We start from the raw sequence: 12500 nt of genomic DNA on the forward strand, positions 1-12500 counted from the left end.
TGCCATCTCTGTGTGAAAAGATGGAACGGCGTGGACCAGATAGAATAAATGAGCATTTACAGGATCTGTGATTTGTACGTTTATATATATTTGCTTTTTAAATCAAACAAACACTAAAACATAAACCCAAAGCGCAGGACGCTGTTATACGAACAGGTAGGTTATGCTCCGCTATCACAGTGGGAGAACACAATGTAGACTTACAAAACAGATTTGAAACGACTAGAATCAATAATGAACTTCCCTCGGCCGGTTGCGCAGGTAAATGCATGGGTAAGAACGCCTATGAGTTGTGGTACGAGGCTTGTGTTTCATTATTATAATCAAGATTGAATATAAGTGTGCCAGTGACACATTTTCCCCAAACGACTGTGAAGACGTTTGTTCGTGTTTGTGTGACATCTGAACTGTCTTCATGCCCACTAAGTGGTCCTTGTTAGCCTCTATGGCGCGCGAACTCTTCAGAGCGCGTTCATCGCCACGTGTTCGCCTGCGCGTGGCAGCTCGAGGACGAGCGCGTGTTGTGTAAAACCCTGTGTGTGTGTGTGTGTGTGTGTGTGTGTGTGTGTGTGTGTGTGTATGTCTTAGTTTTAAGATTTCAGTCCCCCCAAGCAATATAAAGACCTAACAATGTAGTATCCTGGGATTTTGATTAAATACGTTTCTAAAGGAGTTGTAATTGCACTGCAGTGGACACTCATCGTATGTGACACGCCACTGGTTTTGATGGGTTTGTGAGTGTGCACAGAGCTGGGTGCTGGCGGGATTAATTTCGCCATAGTCACGTGACATGGGCGTTCGTAATCCCACTCCGGAGAAATCAGTATCAGGCGCCCATCTCGAGCCTTGAGAAAGCGGTGAGATCACATTCTATATTACTCTTACTTTTCATGTCTAAAAGGTAATAATGTCGCCAACTCGATGACTTAGATAGCTAAAGCAGTGTAGGAGTGAGATTATTTTAACGTTGCTGTTAGAAACTGGACCCAGAATCTAAGGCGAAAAAGAGATTACGCAACAGCGATGAACAAATCTAGCTGTAAAAACACGAAAGCTCAATACTCCCTCAGATTCATAGTTTTTAGGAAAGAAATGTGTGCAGTGTAAAAAGCATGGCTCGTTTGACTTTTAAAGAAAATACTGATGTTATTTTCTATAACGACGCAGGAAAGTTGCCTCAGCGCTCGAGACATTCACGCAAAAATGGCCTGGTTATTAGAGAATAACAAAGATATGAGAGAATAAGTGTATAATAGCACTAACATTAAGAATGGCCCTATTATTAGAGAATAAGTGTGTAATAGCACTAACATTAAGAATGGCCTTATTATTAGAGAATAAGTGTGTCATAGCACTAACATTAAGAATGGCCTGGTTATTGGAGAATAAGTGTATAATAGCACTAACATTAAGAATGGCCCTATTATTAGAGAATAAGTGTGTAATAGCACTAACATTAAGAATGGCCTTATTATTAGAGAATAAGTGTGTCATAGCACTAACATTAAGAATGGCCTGGTTATTGGAGAATAAGTGTATAATAGCACTAACATTAAGAAAGGCCTTATTATTAGAGAATAAGTGTGTAATAGCACTAACATTAAGAATGGCCTGGTTATTGGAGAATAAGTGTATAATAGCACTAACATTAAGAATGGCCCTATTATTAGAGAATAAGTGTATAATAGCACTAACATTAAGAATGGCCTTATTATTAGAGAATAAGTGTGTCATAGCACTAACATTAAGAATGGCCTGGTTATTGGAGAATAAGAGTATAATAGCACTAACATTAAGAATGGCCCTATTATTAGAGAATAAGTGTGTAATAGCACTAACATGTTAAAGAATGGCCTGGGTATTAGAGAATAACAAAGATATGAGAAAATAACAGTGTATAATAGCACTAATATGTTTAAGAATGGCCTGGTTATTGGAGAATAAGTGTGTAATGGCACTAACATTACGAATGGCCTGGTTATTGGAGAATAAGTGTGTAATGGCACTAACATTAAGAATGGCCTGGTTATTGGAGAATAAGTGTGTAATAGCACTTGGCTGCCTGAAGAGAGTGTTTGTGTGTGTGTGTGTGTGTGTGTGTGAGAGTGTTTGTGTGTGTGTTTGTGTGTGTGTGTGTGTGTGTGTGTGTGTGTGTGTGTGTGTTTGTGTGTGTGTGTGTGTGTGTGTGTGTGTGTGAGAGTGTTTGTGTGTGTGTGTGTGTGTGTGTGTGTGTGTGTGTGTGTGTGTGAGGTTTGTGTTTCCTGCCGGGTGTTGAGTGCACTGTGCTGAATGCTGATTAAAACTTTTGTGAGATTTAAAGTTGTGTTCCATTAAATTATTTGAAGTCTTTATATGTCATTTATATTGTTCAGTGAGAATGTTATATTCATAAGTGAATATATCATGTTCATAAATATGTACGTTTATGTCATGTTCATTTTAGGCTGTTCCATCAATTAAAAAAAAAACTAATTCAAAATTTTCTCATTAGAAATATTTTACAATATTTATTTTTTGTAGGACAAAACTAAAATACTTTAGGTAATTGGAAACATGAATCTAAGGCATTTAAGGCATGTTCCAATTTTAACTATGAAGGAGTTTTCATGTAAATTATTTGTAAGCAGTCATGCTTAGTAAACTAATACAGGACCTTGTTCTCTTTCAGAGATGAAGTGTGTTTGGGTGATTCTTTTCCTCCACTGGTCTCTCTCAGGTACAGTAAACACCAAGAAACAACATTACAGAAAATCCTATCACCGGCTGCAATATACAAACCTATCAGCAGTTACAATATACAATATACAAGCCTATCACTAGCTACAATATACAATATACAAACCTATCACCAACAATATACAACATACAAACCTATCACCAGCTGCAATATACAATATACAAACCTATCACCAACAACAATATACAATATTCAAACCTATCACCAGCTACAATATACACTATACAAACCTATCACCAACAGCAATATACAACATACAAGCCTATTACCAACAACACTATACAATATTCAAACCTATCACCAACAACAATATACAATATTCAAACCTATCACCAGCTACAATATACACTATACAAACCTATCACCAACAGCAATATACAACATACAAGCCTATTACCAACAACACTATACAATATTCAAACCTATCACCAGCTACAATATACACTATACAAACCTATCACCAACAGCAATATACAACATATAAGCCCATCACCAACAACAATATACAATATTAAAAGCTATTGCCAGCTACAATATACAATATACAAACCTATCACCAACAACAATATACAATATTCAAATCTATCTCCAACACCAGTATACAATATTATATCTATCTTATATCTAAATATCCTAAGAAGTCTCCAGGTGAGTAACTGAGGTCAACTATACTGAGAGCTGTAGGGATATTGATAATTGTAGTGAAGTACACAAGGTTTCCAGAGAAGCAAGATGTTTTTAATGGAGGTTCTTCATCAGTTGTACAAGCAAGGTGCTTCTGAGTTTCAACATGCAATGTGAAAGGACTCAGCCAAAGAAAGGGACCTTCACTGGCCTGACGGTGGCGCTGTAGCACAGCATTTTACATTTTCTTCAATATCTTGTAATTTCTGCAACATAAATGTACAATTCTTTTTTCTCTCAAGCGGACAAATCTTTCGCATCTTTCACTCACTCAGTTTTTGAAAACAGACATTCTGTGTTTGGGTCACACCCACCTCTTTGAACCAGCCCTATGGTTTTCAGCCAGTTTTCATAAAACTGGTGTCAATCAATTCAGAACAATATGATCCTAAATAATGATCAAAAACATTTGGATATTTTCATACAGTCTGGCTGTCATGTGTCAATCAACAGCAAATTAAGAGGTGGAGCTTAATTTACTTAATTAGGTACTCAACAATACTATCAGTCAATCTTGGTGAAACTTCATGTATAGCTGATCAGGCTGGTGATTTTGAGGTCAAAAATAGGGGGCACTATAACATGGAAATCATTTTGACATTTCAAAACAATATGGCCTCCATATGCAAATGAACCCTTCCAGATAAGTACATATTGTGCATAAATGGCTGTAACTCATGAATGATTCATCCAATTGTGATGAAACTTCAGAATTTAGCGGCACATGATTTTAAGGTAGTCTGTTGACTTTGTTGAATATGTCAGTAGGGGGCGCTATAAAAGCTAGAAATGTACATCTCAACATACAGACATCAGATCAAGCTCAAATTTGGCATGCTGCATGAGTGACCTTTACTATACGGGGCCAATTAATCATTAACCAATATGTAGAAAACTGTGACCTCCATTGGCCAATCAGAGTCCAGCAGGCATATGACAGGCTTATCATTGACCAGTCATGATGAAACCTAAAGGCTATACATAAGTAAGGACTCTCTGTGAATCTGTGACGTTTCAAATGATTTGGCCACTAGGTGGCAGTGTTCATGAAAATCAAGTATAACGCCTACGTATTTTCACTTAGGAACATGAATTTACAAACTAGACCTAGGAATTTGATCCAATCATGTCTGAATTGGTACTACAATAATCTACTCACTCTCTATTCACTTTGATAAATAATGATCAAAATAAGATTGAAATTTTGCTCTCCATGGTAGTCACTTTGTCCAATCATTCATTGTGGCCTTGCTATATATGACCTACATTGCTATAACTCATAAACCATGTAAGTTATCATTTCAAATCCTTTCTTAGATTGAGGTTCATGTGAGTTTTTGCCAAGTTTGGTCCAAATTGAGCTTTAGAGGGCGATACAGCATACAGACATTTAAAACCCTTAAAACTCACATCATTAATATTATATGCATACTACAAGTACGAAATGGCTGCCATGTTATTCGGTTCCCTGAACTTAATAATTTTTCCATTACAATTTATGTGAAAAAATGCCTTGCCTGTGCAGTATTTTGACCGCTTTAAAAAACAGATAATTATTTTTAAAAATACAGATAATTATCTACAGGCCAAAAGCTCAATCTTTACAAAATTAAGGGTTTTTGATTATCAATCCTGACACATACAGGAGAAACTCTGACTCCATCATTTAGGTCCAGTCAAAGAAAACTACCTAACTAGCCCTCACGACCACACACTGGTACAGAGGTGAGGGAAAGTTGAAGACATCAGCACACACGTTTACACACATACACGTAATGACCGTATGATGTTAAGGCAAACTCACCATCAGGAGGCTCTGCAGTGCACAGTTATCTACTATGCACATAATCACAAACACTTTCGTCATGTCACGAGTCCTAGTAATAAGGGTGGACTGGTGAACTGGAGGTTTGTACGTGGACGTTATTTGACAGGTTCTTCTGTGAGTCGTAGCCCTCGTGAGTCCCTTGTGCCTTATGAGCCCATAAACTTACACGTGCTTGTGCACAGGGTAAGACGTGTCCTGTGATTGTGCACAGGGTAAGACGTGTCCTGTGCTAGGTCCTACGCCAGGCCATTAAGCTTCACACAGAATATTGTTAGAGGTGTGATTGTGCACAGGGTAAGACGTGTCCTGTGCTAGGTCCTACGCCAGGCCATTAAGCTTCACACAGAATATTGTTAGAGATGTGATTGTGCACGGGGTAAGACGTGTCCTGTGCTAGGTCCTACGCCAGGCCATTAAGCTTCACACAGAAAAAGCAGATGTTGAAATCACATTCTCTCCGTGGGGTTCTAAAGTTCTGAGAGAGTAGATCAGTTCTTTGTTCTTTCTTAACTTCATTGCTGCCATAGCAACAACTGACCGTGAAGACCGGTATGTCATTAATGCAGTGTCCATTAGCACTAAAACGTCCTACCACTGCAAATGACAAATCCTCTAATCCTTAATTCTGATGATCAAATGGTCAGCAAGCCTTTTCTTGGCTTTCCCAGTGTAAAACTGACTACATCTCTTAAAGTAACACAGTTGACATCTCCTGGAGTGATGCATGAGGAGGAACTGGTGATGACACCTTAGCCCTTTGTGCCTGGTATTGGCCTGGCTGTGTTAACACATTTACATGAAGGACATCTAGAGCTGTTGCAATGCCACAGCTATTATTTGAATGGTAATTTTTCTCACTCCTGACGAGCGTCTTTGATGTTTTTGTTGCGTCTGAGGGAGATTAGTGGAGGATCCTTAAAAATGGAGGTGGTCTCTGCATCACCCTGGAGGATTCTGGAGTGTTGCAGTAAAATATCAACTCCTGTTTTATTTGTTTTGTTTGAATGTGCACATCCAGCATGGTGATGTTTCTCATTACAGGAGGTCAGGAGTTTAACATGGAGGGTCCAGATGTGCCTGTTGTTGCTGCTCCTGGTTCTGACATCATTTTGCCGTGTTCCATCAAACCCAAAGCCTCTGAACAATCCCATGTGAGTGCTGTGGACATGGAAGTGAAGTGGAGCAGAACAGACCTGAATAGCGCAGTAGTGCATCACTATATGGATAAAATAGACAAGAATGAAGATCAGGATCCTTCATACAGAGGGAGAACAGCTCTGTTCAAAGAGGAGCTACAGTATGGCAACACCTCACTGCTACTGAAGAACGTTAAAGTGTCTGATGGAGGACAGTACACATGTCAAGTTGATTCTGCCCATCACAAAGATCATGTCAGTGTTCTGCTTAAAGTTGAAGGTGAATGTCATTGAATTTCAAATATTAAAATAACAGCCCTGTTTTAATATGTGTTTATGTAAGCAGAAACAGGACAATGCCATTTCAAGCTTTGGTTTTTTCAATCCACAGGTATTGGAGGAGCCCCAGAGATCACTGTACTGGGCACTGACTCAGGTGAGGTTTTTCTCCAGTGTGACTCTAAGGGCTGGTGGCCTGTACCTGAACTCCAGTGGCTGGACAGTGAAGGAGCAGAAGTGCCTGCTGGAGTAAAAGAGTCCCATAGAGATGACAGAGGCTTTAATGTGAGACTCCACCTCACTGCAAACAGCAACAGCACCAAAACCTACATCTGCAGAGTGAAACAGGGGCAGCATGTGATGGAGGAAAAGATCGACATTACTGGTAATTTACACTACTGAAAATCATTTTACACTACTCAAAAATCATATGTATATGTACAGCTATTATGTATTATATATATATATACATGTATTATTGGTGCTCAAAGTGGACTGATACTCACCGGTACGCAGTACCAAAACTTTTACTCTTTGGTGTAATGTGACTTTTTCTCATGTAACTGAACTTCTCACAAGCTCCTTGTAGGCTTTTCTATAATAAGCCTGCACGAACTACATTACCCAGGGGGCACTATGTGATGCGCCCCTGTTCCCATTCTCTCTACAACTCTAGAACAAGAAGAGTTAACTTGCAATAATCAATGCGAAAATGATGCTGTCAGGTTTGAGAAGAAAAAGGTAGGGTGAACTCCGTGGACTGTAGCTCGGTTTGGCCAAGTTGTTATCAAGAATGTACTGAACCTCTGACGTCATAAGTGGATATGGGTTTGATCACATTTGGGTGCTTTCACACCTACCTTGTTTGGAGTAGACTTATTAAATGTTTCTTTAGTTCAGTCCATTTTGGCAGGTGTGAAACTCAAGGGGCTGTGTTTTTTCTGGACCCAAGACCACATGCTCTCAATTTCGGTTCATTTGGTGGCGTGAGAAAGCTGTTTTCTAGACCGGGAACAGTACAGAGAACCAATCACTGGTCCTCGTGATCTCTGGTCCTCCTGATCTGGTGTCCTCCTGATCTCTGGTCCTCCTAATCTCTGGTCCTCCTAATCTCTGGTCCTCCTGATCTCTGGTACTCCTGATCTCTGGTACTCCTGATCTATTGTCCTCCTGATCTCTGGTCCTTCTGATCTCTGGTCCTTCTGATCTGGTGTCCTCCTGATCTGGTGTCCTCCTGAAAAATAAGGCCTTATCATGTAACTTCACTTTGGAAGTGTCATGATGGTGGGGAAAGGATTGCAGTGCACTTCTTGAAGGCCAGAAATAACAGACCCATGTTATCACTATTATACATCAGTACATGTGTACTAAAACTACATTTTGATAGGAATAATACGACTGGAGCAAAGATACTCAACTCAACTTTGTGGAGTCAGTACATGTACTGACAGCATCACGAAAAACATGGCTGACAACGTTCTCCTACAATGATGATCTCATTTCTTATCATCCACTTTGAAATGTTTTGGACATATTCCTTGTGTATTAAGCATTCATCGTTATACATTTTGGAGATGTTCCTCACTTTAAACTAGTCACTCCATCTCATGCTTTGACCTTGCAATCCTCAGGCATTGGAACAAGCCCAGTGGTCTCTGTGGTGGGCACTGATGCCTCAGGGGGGATCCAGTTAGTGTGTGAAACGGGAGGCTGGACGTCTGAGCCTGAGCTGCAGTGGCTGGACAGTGAGGAAGCAGAGTTGCCTGCTGGATGTACACAGTCTCACCACGACAGCGAGGGGTTCACTGGGAGTCACCGAATCACCGTGTGCAGCAGTGACACCGTCTTCTACTGTAGAGTGAAGCAGCATCCCAGGATGAAGTCACACATCAACATCGTTGGTAAGGTGCTGCTCCACGCTGAAAGACACTGTTGGTTCTGAGAAGGAGCTTGTTTATCAGCATGGGAGCATTTACATAACAGCCCATTTTCTTACCACAAGACATGACAGTGACCTGTCTTCTTCTCTGTGAGTCTTCACATGCCATTTGTGTTCGTGTTATACCATGTAATGTTCATGTTGTAGCATTTATTGTTCATGTTATATTGTTTGTGTTTGGGGTGTGGTGGAGTATCTGTGAAGTGTGGTGGAGTGGAGTGTGTGTGGTGAGGCATCTGTGATGTGTGGCGGAGTGGAGTGTAATGGCATTTAATGGTATATTAAGTAAATGTTATTGTACAGCATGGTGATATTTCTGATGACAGTTCTTTAAACCAGTTAATCTGTACCATGCCTTAATCTCTTAATCCACAGGTATCGGAACAAGCCCAAAGATCATTATAGAGGGCACAGATGGCTCAGGAGGGCTCAGACTACTGTGTGAAATTAAAGGCTGGAGGTCTGAACCTGAGCTGCAGTGGTTCAGTGGAGGAGCACAACTGCCTGCAGGAGATAAAGAATCACACAGAGACGATGAGGTCTACACTGTTAGACGCCACGTCACTGCACAAGGCAGTGGAACCTTTGTCTGCAGAGTCAAACAGTATCCCAAGATGGAGGCAGAGATCACTGTCGCTGGTATGTTATATTTCTTTACTTTTATAATAAGTAAGACATAAGCAGTAGTGATCCATCCTCTTCACAAATCTCACATTCAGTTTTGAACAGCACTCTACACGACATATCTGTTAGTTAAAATAGTTGGGAAGAGGTCAAATTAAATCTAAACTTATTGAAGTAAATGTGCTTGTATATGTAAATGAGATTTGCCTGTTTTTGTTCACAGCCATCTAATTTTACTTTGGTATCTGGTCCTGTGTGTGTAGTTGCCTAACAACTAGACTGATGCACACTCTTCTTTGGCAATTCCATTCTGGCTACATTGTGCTGAGCGTGATATAGCGCCTCCACAGAGTGATGCTGGTATTACGTCACTAATGACACCAGAGTGATGCTGGTATTACATCACTAATGACACCAGAGTAATGCTGGCACTACGTCACTAATGACACCAGAGTGATGCTGGTACTACGTCACTAATGACACCAGAGGTTCTGTTTTCGTTGGTGTCTGTGTCCTAAGTAAGCAGACATAAGCAGTACTGACCCATCCTCTGGTTCCGTTACGGTCTGTGTCCAGAGGTGGTTCTCATCGATGATCCCAAGTATGTACTTGTACATCAGTAGATCCAACTACAAGCTGAAACCGGTTAAATTGATTTATGGAGAAATTAAAAGTGTTCTTATACCCAGAATATGTGTAATTACTTCCCTGTTATGTACCAACTTTCATTTTTGCTCACCTGTTGTTGTAGATGTTTGTCACTAACATGCCTGTGTTTTAAATGGTCTCTGTACAAGTGAGGTCATGAGTAGCCTTTTATAAGGAGAATCATTTATACTGTTGTTACTGACATTCTATTTGGACAGATATAAACTCTTTCGTACTGGTGTAGATACTGTATTTGGGCAGATAGAAACTCTTTTGTACTGGTGTAGACACTATTTGGGCAGATATAAGCTCTTTCATACTGGTGTAGATACTGTATTTGGGCAGATAGAAACTCTTTCATACTGGTATAGACACTATTTGGGCAGATATAAACACTTTCATACTGGTGTAGATACTGTTTTTGGGCAGATATAAACTCTTTCGTACTGGTGTAGATACTGTATTTGGGCCGATAGATACTCTTTTGTACTGGTGTAGACACTATTTGGGCAGATATAAACTCTTTCATACTGGTGTAGATACTGTATTTGGGCAGATAGAAACTCTTTTGTACTGGTGTAGACACTATTTGGGCAGATATAAACTCTTTCATACTGGTGTAGATACTGTATTTGGGCAGATATAAACTCTTTCATACTGGTATAGATACTGTACTTGGGCAGATAGAAACTCTTTCATTCTTGCTGATCTTCCAATTGTGTTTCCCTCTTTACAGCACAAGGATAAAAGGATTCCCTCCACCATGGCGGTTCCCATGGCGACCACACTGTTGTTTGGGTCTCTCTCCTCTTTTCTCTTGTGTTCATACTGTAACATGCTCTCATACTCATATCTGCATTAACAAACAGTTCAACAGGTGTACCTAATAAAGAGCCCTTTGAGTGTATAATCTGTACTCCTAAAGTGCCCCCTAGTGGCACTTCCTTTGTAAGTGATCTGACATTTCTTTTTGTGGATTAATGCTGACGTGATGCCACCTAATGTGTCAGTACTGTGAGACTTTGATTGTTTCCACAAATCTAGTTTTCACAAAACTTCATTTTGTAATTTTTTTCATATTCTTGACTTTTGTTTACTGTGTAAATGGTGTTGTGATTTGACTCTCCAGGCCACCATAGGAAGCACCTGTTACAGAAGTACAATTTAGAGGAGCAAACAGTAAATTGATCACCCTGAGGGTACTTAATATTTCAGTACTTACATCCAGTCATAAATCCCAGAACATCCAGTTGTGTAATAGTAAACCACGGGTCCACGTTTTCAGTCTAACCTGGTGCGTTGGGAACTTGGACAGAGCAAAACTGTGGAACCATCAGATGGGCCACAATGTGTTCTGTACTCATGATTAGGGTGTGCATGTATGTTGTGTTTAGCCATTAGGATGTGTGTGTGTGTGTGGTGTTTAGTAATTGGGATGTGTGTATGTGTGTGGGGAGGGGGTGTTTAGTCATTAGGATGTGTTTTTGTGGTGTTTAGTCATTAGGATGTATGTGTGTGTGTGTGTGTGTGTGTGTGTGTGTGGTGGGGGGGGATCTCTAGTTTTCACTGGGATGACGCTTTGTGGAGTTCAGAGATTCTTCATAATGTTCCATTCTGGTTAAACACACAGTGGTCACCATGAAAGACCTACATGAGTGTGACGTCCTTAACTTCTGTGTCTATAAGCACACGGACACCAGACGAGCTAATTAAGCCTACTGACGAGTTTAACTATATAAACACGCCTAGCTAATTAACATAAATCTACATATGGATTTTTCTGTACACATGTAGACACCAGCTGAGCTAATTAACATAAACTTACATGAGTCTGTAAGCATGTATACACCAGTAGGTATATAAGCATCCACTTATACATATATAAGTATCTGTATGTGAAATGTTTTCACTTTAAACTTGGAATGTGCTTGAGATTGAGGTAAGAGCTTCATCCATCAGTTCACACTCTCACCACTAGAGGGAGCGATTGGGCAGCCACGTTTAGACCAACTGCCAAGCAGGAAGACATGTTCGCTTGTATTTGTATTGAACAACATTTATATATGAATAAATAAGTATGCATATTATACATTTGTAGTAAACATGCATATTTCTATACATTTTGCAAGTTGTAATTACTGTGGCCAGGTAATAATTATTTTACAGTTTACTATTGCAACAACATATCAGTAGGGTAAAACTAACCTGTCTCAAGATGTTTACCAACAGTTCACCAATTCTATAATTGGAAATGAGAAAATAAACATATTTTATTTTTATAAATTAGAGGTTTCTCTACTTGAGACAGTTCATTTAAAACTTTTGCCACTGAAGTGCTAGACTTTGCTGACAGCAGACAGAAAATCCCCAAATAAACCTGTTTAGGGGGAGTGTAGACAGGGCTTAGTCTGCGTTTAATGGGAGTGCAGACAAGGGTTAGTCTGGGTTAAATGAGTGTGGACAGGGGTTAGTCTGGGTTAAATGAGTGTGTGGACGGGTTAGTCTGGGTTAAATGAGTGTGTGGACAGGGGTTAGTCTGGGTTTAAAGGGAGGGGGTGAGTATGTGAGTGAGTCGAATGTGGACGGGACTTCTTCAGAACAAAACACTCACTTCCTCTTCCTCTG

At 39.9% G+C, this 12500-nt stretch overlaps 2 protein-coding genes across 13 annotated transcripts in view; one reads left to right on the top strand and one right to left on the bottom strand.

Annotated features, from left to right (window-relative positions):
• The window catches only part of LOC145653032 (uncharacterized), a 72769-nt gene that overhangs the window by 33083 nt on the left and 27186 nt on the right, over positions 1-12500 (bottom strand). The gene's annotated exons all lie outside the window — the stretch shown is intronic.
• On the top strand, positions 747-11964 carry LOC118240664 (butyrophilin subfamily 1 member A1-like). Its single transcript, XM_081704964.1, has 7 exons — positions 747-857; positions 2669-2716; positions 6291-6665; positions 6777-7049; positions 8296-8565; positions 8979-9242; positions 10612-11964. The coding sequence occupies exons 2-7, from the start codon at positions 2671-2673 to the stop codon at positions 10620-10622; spliced, it is 1239 nt and encodes a 412-aa protein (XP_081561090.1). The 5' UTR covers positions 747-857; positions 2669-2670; the 3' UTR covers positions 10623-11964.

Source organism: Electrophorus electricus, chromosome 21, assembly GCF_041902795.1.
Source record: "Electrophorus electricus isolate QZ-2024a chromosome 21, ASM4190279v1, whole genome shotgun sequence".
Classification (NCBI taxonomy): domain Eukaryota; kingdom Metazoa; phylum Chordata; class Actinopteri; order Gymnotiformes; family Gymnotidae; genus Electrophorus; species Electrophorus electricus.

Excerpts from the sequence above, each read along its gene's own strand:
- LOC118240664 (XM_081704964.1), top strand. The coding sequence starts at position 2,671 with ATGAAGTGTGTTTGGGTGATTCTTTTCCTCCACTGGTCTCTCTCAG. Across the intron at positions 2,717-6,290 it reads CCTCCACTGGTCTCTCTCAG|GAGGTCAGGAGTTTAACATG; the intron begins GTACAGTAAACA and ends TTCTCATTACAG. Across the intron at positions 8,566-8,978 it reads GTCACACATCAACATCGTTG|GTATCGGAACAAGCCCAAAG; the intron begins GTAAGGTGCTGC and ends CTTAATCCACAG.